The 14,128-nt window shown below is 25.6% G+C and overlaps 1 protein-coding gene and 2 non-coding genes across 4 annotated transcripts; all 3 read right to left on the reverse strand.

The window, feature by feature from the left end:
* Positions 1 to 461: 461 nt before the first annotated feature.
* Positions 462 to 6,286, reverse strand: LOC126894147 (leukocyte elastase inhibitor-like). 2 transcript variants are annotated; one of them, XR_007701328.1, is made up of 10 exons: positions 6,043 to 6,286; positions 5,575 to 5,843; positions 5,161 to 5,498; positions 4,961 to 5,079; positions 4,716 to 4,901; positions 4,297 to 4,447; positions 3,580 to 3,797; positions 2,422 to 2,815; positions 1,922 to 2,167; positions 462 to 1,809 (listed from the first exon to the last, which is right to left on the reverse strand). XR_007701328.1 is itself a non-coding variant. In XM_050664927.1 (9 exons), the coding sequence occupies exons 3-9, from the start codon at positions 5,189 to 5,191 to the stop codon at positions 2,013 to 2,015; spliced, it is 1,254 nt and encodes a 417-aa protein (XP_050520884.1). In that variant the 5' UTR covers positions 5,192 to 5,498; positions 5,575 to 5,843; positions 6,043 to 6,286; the 3' UTR covers positions 1,820 to 2,012. The 2 variants fall into 2 exon arrangements, 1 of the variants encoding a protein (XP_050520884.1); XM_050664927.1 differs by lacking the exon at positions 462 to 1,809 and having other exon boundaries at positions 1,820 to 2,167.
* Positions 796 to 868, reverse strand: Trnam-cau (transfer RNA methionine (anticodon CAU)). Its single transcript has one exon. It is a non-coding gene; the product is annotated as a tRNA-Met (tRNA).
* A 449-nt stretch (positions 6,287 to 6,735) lies between the features above and the next one.
* Trnam-cau (transfer RNA methionine (anticodon CAU)) lies at positions 6,736 to 6,808 on the reverse strand. Its single transcript has one exon. It is a non-coding gene; the product is annotated as a tRNA-Met (tRNA).
* Positions 6,809 to 14,128: the final 7,320 nt, after the last annotated feature.

Below are 14,128 nucleotides of genomic sequence, written 5' to 3' on the forward strand. Positions count from 1 at the left end.
AAAAAAAAAAAAAAAAAAAAAAAAAACACATCATAGTAAAATTAATACCTTCTCCGCTTCGCATCGAAGCTAAAAAAATTGTAGTAATAATTGAAGTGAAACTTCTTTATTATTAAATTAATAACTAATCTAATAATTATTATTCAAATTGAATAAAATAATGTATACATTTCAATTATTTCAACAAAAGTATAAAACGTATTATTTTAAATAACTTTAGGCTTAAATCACAAATTTTTTTTTTAATTACACGCCAAAAATTGTGGGCGAAAATAAAACATATGTCATTACTCAATATTTATAACACAAGTAATACTTAAATATCCAATAAAAAAATATTTAAAGTGTTTTACAAACTTATAATAGTATTCATAAAAAACAAAATATAACATGTTATGACAAAAGTATTTTAGTAGTCTTCATAATATATTAAATTTTATCTTGAAGATTTTTTAATGATTAAAAATACATATAAAAATGTTCCAAGGTTTTATATTTATCAGCCATTAAATAATAAATGTTAAGCTCATAACTATAAAATAAAATTATTTATTTATTAGATTCATACCCTGTATAGACTATTACCCCAGTTTACTATAGTGTATTTTGTAAAACTAAAACATTAATAGCATAGAAAAAAAAAGTAATAAAGGGTTTTAATGAAATAATAGCTACATTTTTTTACGAGTAAAAAGATGATGTATTATACAAAACATAAATACATGAAATAAATAAATTTTTAATTGCATTATATTTTGCTATAGCAAAAAATTTGTAAAAATTACAAAAACTAAATGCCCCGGGTGAGGATCGAACTCACGACCTTAAGATTATGAGACTTACGCGCTGCCTACTGCGCTACCGAGGCCTTGCGAAATATTGGTAAAACATAATAGTTTTAAGTTTATTAATATTATAATTTTACAGTTACAAATATATTAGTTAAACAAGACCATTGATTAAGTCCAAGCAATCAGAAATTCCATTTATGTAAGAAATGTTTGGTATATTTAATATTGAAATATATATGTTGCTGATATTACAAGAATTTTGGCATAAAAAATAAAATAAACCTTACAGTAATAAAATTCACTAGGATTTTAAATCATTCTAATATTTAAAATACAAAGCTTGATTTTTATTAAAGGAGCATAATATACTTATAATTTCAGAGAATTCACTCTTTAATAAAATTATATTTGATACGTATTTATGTAAAGTGGTCGAGCGGCATGAGCTTCTCCAAAATTCCTGTGACAACCAAAAATCTTACTTTTAAAATGATTTTGAGCACGAAAATTTATGGAGCTATTAAAAATAAAATTGTGAAAAAAATGTCCTCAATCTTTCTTTGAAGTATATTGAAATACAGAACAAAGTTAATCAATTCAGCATCTTGGCCTTTTTCGGAGAGGAGCTGTAATTGACAAACACGGTTATGGTTTTTTTAGTCGAAAAATTATTATAAGTTTATAAGTACAAAGATTATTAAATTTTGTTCAAAATTCATTTTTTCCATGATCCTATTAGTATATTTGAAAAAGAAATTTTTGTAGTGGTGTAATGGGATAGTGTCCTAAGGGGATATACGTAAAAAAATGCTCATTGCTTCCATTTAATGTAAAAGAAATTGTATTTTTTTCTTGGGATCTATCACCCTATTCTTACATAAAAAAAATATATATATGTTTTTTATCTATAAATTGGTTTATTAAAAATAAATAAAAATACATAATTTACAATCTAAATTTACTAATTTTTACATCAGTAATTTGTTTTTCATGTGATAGTGTATTTATTTTTGGAAAAGTTCAAACTGAAAAACAGGTTATTCCTTAAAAACTATTATCATTTTATAATTTGGTTACATCGTGGATAACTTAAAAAATATAAAGATCGACATTTTAATTGATTTATTCATATTACTATGATAATTCAGTAAATTATATGATTTACATTAATACTTTTCCTATCATTTTCAGAAATGACTTGACTAAATTATGATCATATGTTTAGGAATTTGATGGCACTTGCGTAGGATTAGTAATTTTACCAGCTAATAGAATCAATCCAGTATCCTTATTTAGTATTAAAAATACAAATGGCTTATCAAATATAATTTTGGAAAGTATTTCCCGTTTCTTTCTGTTTGTATTTGGATGTATTCCTAGAATATCATTGTAAAAGTTTTTTTATCATATTATTATAATTATTTATATTATGGATATAAATTAAACGATTAATAGTGACGCAACAAGAAATTTTTTTGGAGAAAAAGTGTCCAAAATAAATTGAAGGTCAAAAAAGTGGTTATATGTTGCTATAATTCAATAATCACTTTTATTTTCTGGAGGACACAACCCTCCAACTCCCCCTAGTTGCGCCACTGATTTAGTATATATAACATCAAACTATACCAACCTAATTTTGTACCTACAGAACCAACTGAGTTTATTGTGATAAATGACATTGAGAAGTAAGCATTTTGCTTCAGCGAAATTAAAGTGGATTTGGGTAACTTGCTTCCGTTGCTCTTACTTCCATTCATAGTGTTGTTATTAAAGCTATTTATATTTGTACTATTAACTGTTTCAATTGTCTTGTTGAAAACTGTTTTGACCCCGAATTTAGTGAAGAATGGTTCTAAGTCAAGAGCATTGGTAAATACTGCAAGTTGGGGTACTAATATCTGAGTTTCTTGTTGACCTAACGAATTTAAGATATCAAGGAAATTATCTCTGGCCAATCGATCAATTAATAATTCAGAACCATCAACATTGTCAGGCATCATAATTAACATGCTCACAGTAGGTGTCTAAAAATAAAAACAAGATTATTATGTATGGTTAATGCAGAACATTAATTACACCAAGACTAAAAATTTCAACGACTAAAATTTATTTTAAGATAATAAGTTAAAAAATAAATCTCAGTGTTATAACATAAAAGAGTTATCTCATTCATAAAACTTAGCCAAAATAAGTACTTACATGATAATTTTCATGTATCTAATATAATCTTATTTAATCCAATATAATTTAAATTAGATTCTATTTGTTTTAAAATAAAGAATATTAATTATCTATATGTAATTATTACAACTTTAAAACTTATACTTATACTTTTAACTTATAAATATTTAGTTTGATTTTATAAAAATAGTTTAAATTTTTAAAATAAAAAGAAAGTTATTTATCAGAAATTATTCATTAGATTAAATTTAAAGTAATAATAATGCATTTTCTTTGAAATATCATTAAAAATGTATTTTATAACATTGAAGAGTACATACAAGAAATATCATAATAAATAAATTTCGTAAAAACGGTCATGATCTCTAATAAAATGCATAAGATTATATTCTTTCAAAAAAGTTTTATAAATAAGAAAAATTACAAATACGGACTATAGAGGGGCCTTAACTTCTCAATTAAAGAATTAGCCCTCTCCAAACATTTAGAAAAATTTGTAATTATATTCATAAAAAATATTTTTAGGGCGGGAGAGAGTTAATTTAGCCACTTTAATTATTATTAATTACGCCTACATAAATAAGTAAAAAAGTAAATCATATATTACTTCAAACATAAGTTCAACGGCTAGGCATTTGAGTCGTTCAACGTATCCAATTTTATACTGTCCACCTTGAGGTATCATAGGAACATAAACAATTGAACCATTGGCAAGCGTAAAAGGAGCAGATGGTAAATATGATAAATATGTGTTGGTAGCAAAATTTTGGTAATTTTTCCAATGACTAATAAGTCCCGTATCGCTACGTAATTCTAAAATATCAGCTAAAATTGAAAGAATTGGTAATATTACTTATATTATACCTTAAAAACTTTTGAAATTACAGCCTCACCAAAAGATGTACTTATGTAAAGGCTAATGGAGTGAACATTCTAAGCGGCATCATTTCACTTACCCAATCAAACTCAAAGTTTTAATTTTAACAACATTATGAGTAGGAGTGACAAAATGTAGTTCCGAACGGCAAATTATCGAATACATAATTGATCGATACCAAAACGTTTCTAAATTATGCAATAATTCAGGTTTTTGAAGTTTTTAAACATTTTTGTTTAAAAATAATATAACATCAACACGGTATTTAAAACAAAGATTACTTTTAAACATATTATGTATCGATTGTATGATTTTTTTTTTTGACTCAATGATAAGTATATATTTTCATTTCTAAATATATTTTTAAAAATAGCTTTTAGTTGTTCATTTTTCATAATGACTAAATAAGTATAATATTTTCGACGATAAATTATGATATTTACTTACTTGTAATATTATCAGAGTTTTTACCCCGCACAGTAGTAACGTTAGCTTGGTAATATTTGGAAAGTTTATTGACAAATGATGATGGCATAATACGTGAACTCGTCAAAGAGGCCTTATTGTAGGAACCAGCAAAATCACCTTCCAATTCATTCTGTGATTACATTTTCATTAGAAATAAAATAACAATGCAAAAGCAGTTAAATATTAAGGATATTCTTAATAATACTAGGTGCGAGTATATATAAAAAAATAAAGAATAATGTTTTTGATAAGCTACATAAAAAGTTCTTTGGGGGCGGCAGAATTCAGTAATACGGGCAACACAGTTATTATATGTGGTCCTGGATAAATGACTTATCATATTCAAACTTTTTTGATATTAAAACTCTCTTATTAATAGGATAGACGTACAATCTTACCTCAAATTTGTCTAGAATAGCTTTAAACCCTCTTCGAAGCTGTTGTCTCGAACCTTTGGCTTGTAATCGAAACAATGTAATGATTTCGTCTGCTGCTCGACCCTGAAGACACTCAAGCATCATAGCTACATTAGTAGCTACTCCGAAAGGAGCGAGAACAAGATTTTCTCGTCCTTTAGAATAATACTAAAAAAAATCTTTCCAATAAAATTCAAATATATTTCTTTTTTTACGTAAAAGCTTACAGAAAATAAAGGAGGAATTAAACTATTACTAAACTGAACAACCCGAGTGACATCGGTTTGGTTAAACTCACGCTCCACAGAAAATGCTGTACTTATAATTTGTAAGAACACGATGATCACTGTGGTAAAAAAACAACAATTTAAACGACTTTTTATCTTAGATACTTCAATTGTTAATATATTAGTATGAAAACAATTACCTAAATTGATGGTTTTCATTCGTTGATTCATGTTGGAAAATTGATCCAGCAAATATTGTGCCGGTGACTAGTTGTATGGTAGAATGGAATAGATAATAATATAAATTTTGAATTATTATGATTTCATTAACTGGGTCAACAATCTTGTTGGACTGTTGGCGCAATACAGTGAAATAGAAATGAAGTAATAAAAGTAGATCCTTGAATTGAAACTAAGAGTGCGTACATTAAGATGCACAAGTATTACGTTACTCTCATTTATAAGTAGTTTATATATATTTACTTATTATTCAATTTTTCACTTTTACTCTCAATTCAAAACCACATTCATTGAGCGTCTACGAATTAAGTAATTTTATCCTTTACGATAATTTTCAATATTTTCCAAGAAAAATAAAAAAGAGAAATACATACATTAATTTTAACATAGGCCTTTCATTAGTTGAATAATTATACTCTTCATCAACAATCGTCAAATTTAATGCATAAAAAATCAATAATATTTAGTTTCTAAGGCACAGAAACCAAACCTTAAATAAGACGCTAACAGTACAACAATTACGAATGATAAATATTTCCAATTGTTTTCTGTTTTAATATGACACTCAGGAGCCATGTCTACCATTTAATCTGAGCTTTTCTTTGAGTCTTGATAACAATGTTTATCAAACCATATGTATAATCTAGCAAAAATAATAATTTACATTCTTAAGTTTATTATGAATGTATTAATTATATTAATTTGAAAGTAAATACTTGTAATAACCAAAAGAAAGCCGTTTAAAGGGATTTATATTATTTAAGTTAAGGTTAGGGTTATTACTTAATATATATAGTTAGTATATTAAAACTACTCTTATCTAATAAGTTAGTAATATTTACTGATGATGATAGAATCTTGATTGTTAACTTGTAGTTGTTAAAAGTGTTTATAGTAGGTATGTTAATGAAAGAGAATTGTTTAATAAAAACGTATTTATTACTATGAAAAGTGCTAATTATTTTAACAAATGTACGTTTTAAACTAAATAAGAAAAGTTAACACAATAAAGACACATTATAAAGAATACACTAGAGTATGTATGGAATAGTCTCAGACAGTTACTTGATAAAAGAGATTGAGTGAGAAAAAGAGATAAGTGAGTGAGAGGAATAACAAAGTCTTCAGACCTTATATAATGTGCCACAAACGGCATAAACGGGGACTGGACGTCTTGAATGTGTCATATTTTTTTAATAGACACATTTAGTCATCAGTCTGTATTCGAATAAACGCAAAAGAGTTATTATTATTAATATTCCTTTTTTAATAATTTTGTGATGCCTCGAAGACGCTAAGAAAGGCATTAAATCGTGGCTACTTTATAGTCGCCAAAAGTCAGAATTAAATGTGTAATAGTGTTAGTGTATTCTTTATTGAGGTCGAGAAATAAAAGAGGTTTTGATTTTATAATATTTTAGAGGAAAATATTATATATTTTATTAGTTATAATACATTTTATTTTATTTTATAATATTAGACAAATTAAGAATGGAAAGGTGCTAAATAATTTTTAATATAAAGAAAAAAACTATTGCCCCGGGTGAGGATCGAACTCACGACCTTAAGATTATGAGACTTACGCGCTGCCTACTGCGCTACCGAGGCTTGCTCTAAGTCGTCGAAATTAGTAATAATTAAGACATAGATGTATAAATATGTTGAAAATATGTCTAACGTTGAAAATTTTATTTATATATATTTAATACACCATTATATAAGACATATTCAGAGTGTTTAATAAGTTAGAAAACATGTCAATTGTTACACTAATGAGAATAATAGAAATTTGTTTCCTTACTTACTGAACACTATATGTGTCTTATCTTAAGGTTCGGATAAAAATAATTTCTTTAGCTTATGTGAAGCTGAGAAAATATTTGTTATACTATGATGACTATTTTTTTATTCTTCACTTCTAATAAATATCTTTCAGTAATTTAAAATTAATTAGATCCTTATATATAAATTCTTCATAACATTAGGTTATTTATTAATTGATGAAATTCTTGGATAATTAAAAAAAATGTTTAGACCTTCATTAGAAGACATGTATTAAATAAAATGTAATGGTTGCGTTGTGTTTAATGTAGTTTACAAAAGTAAGTTTAATTTTTTTTTATTACAGTATACACAAATAATTAGCATATTCATGTATATTTTTAATAAAATAACAACTGATAACAGACTTCTTCCAATGCAATCAGTTGTGTTATTAATAAATTGGTAGGATTCGTATATTTTGACTTGTAAATTTTCGATAGCTATTATGAAAAATTTTGTTGAACAGACATGATTAAACAGGTTATATAATTTTAGCAACTACATTGTATCTTCGATGCGAAGCTATGAGAAAATATTAACTTTATGATGATGTGTTTATTTTTTTGTCTGTCACAACTTTTTCTCAGCTCTTACTGGACCGATTTTGATTAACAATATGTCAAAAGATCACAAATCGTGTCTAGTTGAAGATATTACCCTTAAAAATTGGAAAAAATTCCCTCGTTCCCCGTAAATAGGGGAAATCCCCCCAAAAATAACAAATTTTTCAAATCGGTTGATAACATTTTTTTGAAAATGTAACACTTAACCTGCTTACAGATGGGGATTTAAAATGGCAACTTTTTTACAAAAACTAGCTTTTTCAACTTAATTTTTTAAATGTTCCGGAAATACTGTATTCCATAGAAGCATATCAAATTAAAGCTTATGACATTTACTATAAAACGAAAAAAAATATTTGTCCCGAACCTTATCTTCTACGTGCAAACGGCTGCCGTAGTTAAAAAATGCTATTTTTGTATTAAAATTTTCGATTTTAAATTTTCAACTTTAAATTGCTATAACTTTTAGAATAATGTATGTATCAATACAAATTTTGTTTTAAATACATTATATATACCTCTTTCATTTAACATACTTTTTATTTATATTGGACAATTTTACTTTATACTGGAGGCTTTCAAAACTTGAAAAATACGTATAAAAAGTAGATCTTTTTCAACTTAACTTTTGAAAATGTTCCGAAAATACTGCGTCCTTTAAATATAGGTCAAATTAAAATTTACAATAAATATTGTAAGTTTAAAAAAAAAAATTTGTCACGACACCTTTTCTTCTATAGGAAAATGGCCGTCGAATTTAACGAAACTTTTAAATTTTATGTAAAAATAGCTGTTTAACATGAAATATTTTAATACTTTAAACTGCCATAACTTTTTGAAAAATGAACAAATTAAAATTATTTTTTTATATTGAAACCTTATTTTTTCTTTCATTTGATATAATTTTTTTGAAAATCTGACTCTAAACCTGCCCACAGGGGGAATTAAAAAAAAAAAAATTTTGCACACAAGTTAAGTTTTTTCAATTTTTTAAAAAATTCCGGAAATATTGACACTTTTATATAATCTTAAATTAAAACTTATATTATTATTTAGAATAAATTTCATAAGACATTAGAAGTTAAACTTATTTAAATTTTTTTGCTTTTTTTAAAATTTAAAATAGCTTAAATTGCCAATTTTATTTATCGACGATAGCGACGAACAGTTGCCGAATCGGTAACACTTGTGTCTTTCTAGGTTGGGTTTGTGGCAATTAATATTTTGCATTTTTTTTAAGTTAGAAAAATTTTTGAATCATTTTATTTTTATCTCATTTAAATTCATTAACTTCAATAAATATCAAGGAATCCATCACTGTAGTCTCCTATCATGATAAGAAATTTCTTATTCATGTTAATATTATTTTGCTATGTGTTTCTTTTTGTGCGATTTATTTTTCCAACTCTTAATTAACCTACTTTTTTCAACGTTATGTCAAATTATTACAATTCGTATTTAGTTGAAGATATTACCCTCAAAAATTGAAAAAAAATCCCTTTATCAAATAAAAAGTACCTTAAACAGCTTTATCCATATAAAAAATCAAAATGATTCATTTCTAATCTTTTTAATGTATTTATTGTCGAATTACATTTGATATGATAAAAGTATTCAACTGCAAAGGTAAATAATTTTACTTTGTAATTTATTAATTTTTTAAATCTATTTGTATGAGTTACTAACAGTCTATAATATTCCAAATTTTTTAGTAACATGTTGCTATATAAAACACAAATCTAAAAAAAAAGAAATTTAACAATTGATTTTTACAATTATAATCAAATTATATAATACGCTCAATTGAGTAGATCTTTTTAATTTTTTTTAAATTTTTAGCTTCGATGCGAAGCTGAGAAGGTATTGGTTTTACTAAGATGTGTTTTTTTTTTTTTTTTTGTGTCTGTTACCACTTTTTCTCAGCTCTCACCGAACCGATTTCTTTCAATGATACGTCAAAAGATCACAAATCGTATCTAGTCGAAGACATTACCCTCAAAAATAGAAAAAAATTCCCTCGTCCCCCGTAAATGGGGGAAACCTCCGAAAAAATTACAAATTTAAAAATGGTTAATTTTCGAAATTTTTTCAATTTTTTTTACTAAAAACTGCCTTAACTTTTTTAAAAATAAACATATTNCACCGAACGGATTTCTTTCAACGATACGTCAAAAGATCACAAATCGTATCTAGTCGAAGACATTACCCTTAAAAATTGAAAAACTTTCCCTCGTTCCCCCAAAATGGGAGAAACCTCCAAAAAAATTACAAATTTAGAAATCGCTAAGTTTTNAATATAATTCCTTTTTATATAGATGCATAATATCATTACCTTTCATTTGGTATATTTTTTTTATAAATTTAACCCTTAACCTTATTATAATGCTATAACTTCTCGAAATATTTATGGATCAATATAATTCTTTTTTTTGTAGATGCATGATGTCATTACCTATCATTTGGTATATTTTTTTTATAAATTTGACTTTTTACCTGCCCACAGGGGGGGATTTAAAATGACAACTTTTTTACAAAAAATTAATTTTTTCAACTTAACTTTTGAAAGTGTTCCGGAAGGTCTGACACTTTTATATATATCTTAAATTAAAGCTAATGTAATATTCTTTATTATGCAAAAAAAAAATTTCGGACTTTATTTTATCTTCATGGTGAAAATGGCTACCGAATGCTATTTTTGTGTGAAAATTTTCGATTTTGTATTTTACATTTTTAACTTTATTATGCTATAACTTTTTGAAAAATGTATGGATCATTACAATTTTTTTATGAGAAGTAGTATTCATATAGATCTTTTATTCGACATACTTTTTTTTTAAATCGGATTATTTCCCTTAATACATGGGGGATTCAAAACATAAAAATGTTTGTAGAAAGTAGAACTTTTTCAACTTAACTTTTGAAAGTGTTCCGGAAGGTCTGACATTTTTATATATATCTTAAATTAAAGCTAATGTAATATACTTTATAATGGTAAAAAAAAATTTCGGACTTTATTTTATCTTCATGGTGAAAACAGACATTAAACTTAATAAAAAAAATACGATTTTTGTAAAAAAATTCTTTTTTATATTTTTAACTTTATAATGCTATAACTTCTCGAAAGATGTATGGATCAATATAATTCTTTTTTTTGTAGATGCATGATGTCTTTACCTATCATTTGGTATATTTTTTTTATAAATCTGACTTTTTACCTGCCTACAGGAAGGGATTCAAAATGACAACTTTTTCACAAAAAATTGACTTTTTCAACTTAAAATAAAAAATAAATTATTAAATAATAAAAAAGTTTCGGACTTTAGTTTGTCTTCGCGGTGAAAATGGNTAATAAAAAAGTTTCGGACTTTAGTTTGTCTTCACGGTGAAAATGGTACCGAATGCTATTTTTGTGTGAAAATTCTCGATTTTATTTTTTACATTTTTAACTTTATAATGCTATAACTTATTGAAAAGTGTATTGATCAATATAATTTTTTTATGGGAAATACTATTTTTTAATAATCCATTTTTCATTCGACATACTTTATCTTAATCAGGATATTAATAAGGAACTAGCAGTTTATGAAGCTTTTGGAATAATCCACCAATTTTTTAAAATTAAACACTATCTAAAGATTTGCATCGAAGCGTTTTTTATGATAGTGATTTTAATCACTGTCAGATATCATTATACTTGATCCAAATATGTCACGTCACCACTGTGCCGCGACCCCCCTGTGCTGGGTTTTTTTTTATTGTTTTTTTAGTTAAAGTAAATCATTAAAATTAATTCAGTTCTGTATATTTCAATTGTAGAATTTTTTTAAATACCAAAAGTTAATTATAAATGATTACTATGATTTATATTTAAGTGATCTATTACGATTAAAATGCAAAAAAAAAAAATAGAGCTTTTCTGATAAATTTACTGTAAATAGTTATATATAATATTTGCTGACTGCATATTAATCTTAACAATTTCATTTTTTATATTTAATGATGTCAATTTCTAACTAGCAAGTTGCGCTTAAAGTTATGGTAACAAATTGAACTTTTTTTATTATAAACTTTCACTTTAAAGGACGAAAAAACTAGGTTAGAAATTATTACTTTATCATATTAAAAATAATAATTTGAATTGAATTAATTATGTAATATATAATTAATAATATTTTACTTTTATAATTATCCACCAATTTCTTAGAATTAACACTATCTACAGATTTGCATCGAAGCGTTTCTAATGGTAGTGATTTTAATCACTGTCAGATTAAATCTATACTGGACCCAACTATGCCACGTCCCCACTGTGCCGCGACCCCACTGTGCTGGTTTTTTTTAAAATTTAACTCTTGTTAAAGATTAAAAATTCAACTTTTTCTCAAAAAGCTAACCCTTTAAATTTAACTTTTAAAGGTGTTTAGAAAATTCACCAGTTTAGACTTATGTTAAATTAAATCTAATCTTACATGAGTTAAAAAAAATTTATCCTAACAACTTGTGTTTTTTATGTAATCGGTATCGAAAACAAAACATTTTATTTTCATGTAAAAAGTTACTATTTTTCGTTTCGCAAAATATCTAACTCTTTTTTTATCTACTACAGTTTGATTTATTAAGAATAGTTACCTCCATTCTTTTGTAAATAATCATTCTTTTATAAAAATATACAAAGTTATATTTGATTTATTTTTAGGAGTCATAGTTAATATCGAGATTGTCGTAGTGTCGCAAGAATACCGAGGGGCGCGCCCTGGCGTCTCGAGCGCATGAAAAAAAAAGCTCGTAAAACGGTGAAAAATGAACGGATTGAATTGATTTTTTTATCATATCTCAGGAATGTCATTAGGCGGGTCTGATGAAAATTTCAAACCTTAAGTCGTAAAACGCTGGCGTCAGCGAGCGTTTTTCTCGAAAACGGTCGAAATTTTAAAACGCTCGCGGGCGAGCGGCAAAAATTTTCCGACAATCGTCAATAATTTTCTCGGAGTCTGGTGACCGAGTACTTTCGTTGAAAAAAAAAATTTTTTAAATCTGAGCACGCTAAGTAATTTTCCCAGAAAAGCGTTTTTTTCCTTGTTCTATTATATAATATGATGATATAATAACAAAAAATAAAATAAAATGAAGTAGAAGAAAAACAACAATAAAAATGATAAAAACAAGTAGAAACAAGCTAATCCATCAGTGTAACTCCGACTTTGGATCAGTAACTGTTACTGCAAAAGTGAAGTACTTTAAGCGCAACTTGCAAACTTGAAATTGATATTATTAAATAGAAAATTCTATGAGAATTAAAAAAATGATATTGTTACAATTAATATGCAGTCAGGAAATTTTATAATTACTATTTACAGTAAATTTATCAGAAAAGCTTAATATTTTTTTGCATTTTTATCGTAATTCATTGCATGAATAAAAATCATATTAATAATTTCTAGTTCAAATCTTTTAGAATATCAAATCTACTTCGACAATAAATACTTTAGAAATATTATAAATTAATGATTTTAATTGTCTGTATGAAGAAAGCTGGTTTTTTTTTATTTTTTTTTTTTATTAGCTTTCAATACAAAATATTATTATAGATTAACAATTAAATAAAATGAGAAAAGAAAAAAATAATAATAATAATAATAAAAATAGTAGAATTGATATTACATCAACAAAATTACAATAAAATTACAGTAAACATCGTTAAATAAAAAAACCAGCTGAATGAATGAAAGAAATAACTAAAGATTTTACATCGAGAGAAGTTGAGTTAAGAATAGTGTAACAATTAATAGGAGAGATATTAAGATGAGAAAGCTGGTTAAGCAACTTTTTATTTGATAAAAGTGATTTTTTTTTCAATTTTTGAGAATAATATCTTTAACTAGATATTAGTTGTGATAATTTGACGTATCATTAAAAAAAATTGCTTAAGTAACATCTGAGAAAAAAATGACAGCCAAAAAAAAAAAATCACATTGTAAAATAATTTTAATATTAATAAGAAATTTTTTCTCGTGAGAGGAGACTACAGTGTTAGGGTCTTTGATATTCATTGAAGTTATTGAATCAAAATGTGATAAAAATCAAATAAGTTGAAAAGCTTTTTCTAACTCAAAAAGAATTAAGAAAAAAATCCAATCCCATTTGGGGTTTGAAGTTCGTACCCCATGCGTGAAATACAGGCATGAGGCACGCAAGTGTTCCCACCTCAGCAACCGTATGTAGCATTTGTTCAGTAGATAAAACTGGTAATTTAAGCTAGTTAAAATTTCAAAGTTATTTTTCTCAACTTAGAAAAAGCAAAAAATTTTAAATAAGTTTAACCTTCTATGTATATCTTATTATAAGAAAATAGCTAACTATAAGTAAAATAGTATATAGAGGGAGATTCAAAAATATGCTATTTTTGTATTGATATTCTCCATTTTATATTTTATATTTTAAACAATTGCCTGAAATAAAAACAAAAAATCACTAAAAATCAAAAGTATCACCTTTTCTTAAATTTTGTCATAACATTTTTAAAAGTGTTACTGAGATATAT

The sequence above is a fragment of the Daktulosphaira vitifoliae genome, unplaced genomic scaffold, assembly GCF_025091365.1.
Source record: "Daktulosphaira vitifoliae isolate Bord-2020 unplaced genomic scaffold, ASM2509136v1 Scaffold_1, whole genome shotgun sequence".
Lineage (NCBI taxonomy): Eukaryota > Metazoa > Arthropoda > Insecta > Hemiptera > Phylloxeridae > Daktulosphaira > Daktulosphaira vitifoliae.

Bases quoted from the DNA above. Each gene is read 5' to 3' on its own strand.
- LOC126894147 (XM_050664927.1), bottom strand. From the start codon at position 5,191: ATGAATCAACGAATGAAAACCATCAATTTAG. The intron at 4,902-4,960 runs GTAAGCTTTTAC...GATTTTTTTTAG, and splicing joins TAATTCCTCCTTTATTTTCT to TATTATTCTAAAGGACGAGA. The intron at 4,448-4,715 runs GTAAGATTGTAC...ATGTAATCACAG, and splicing joins CTATTCTAGACAAATTTGAG to AATGAATTGGAAGGTGATTT.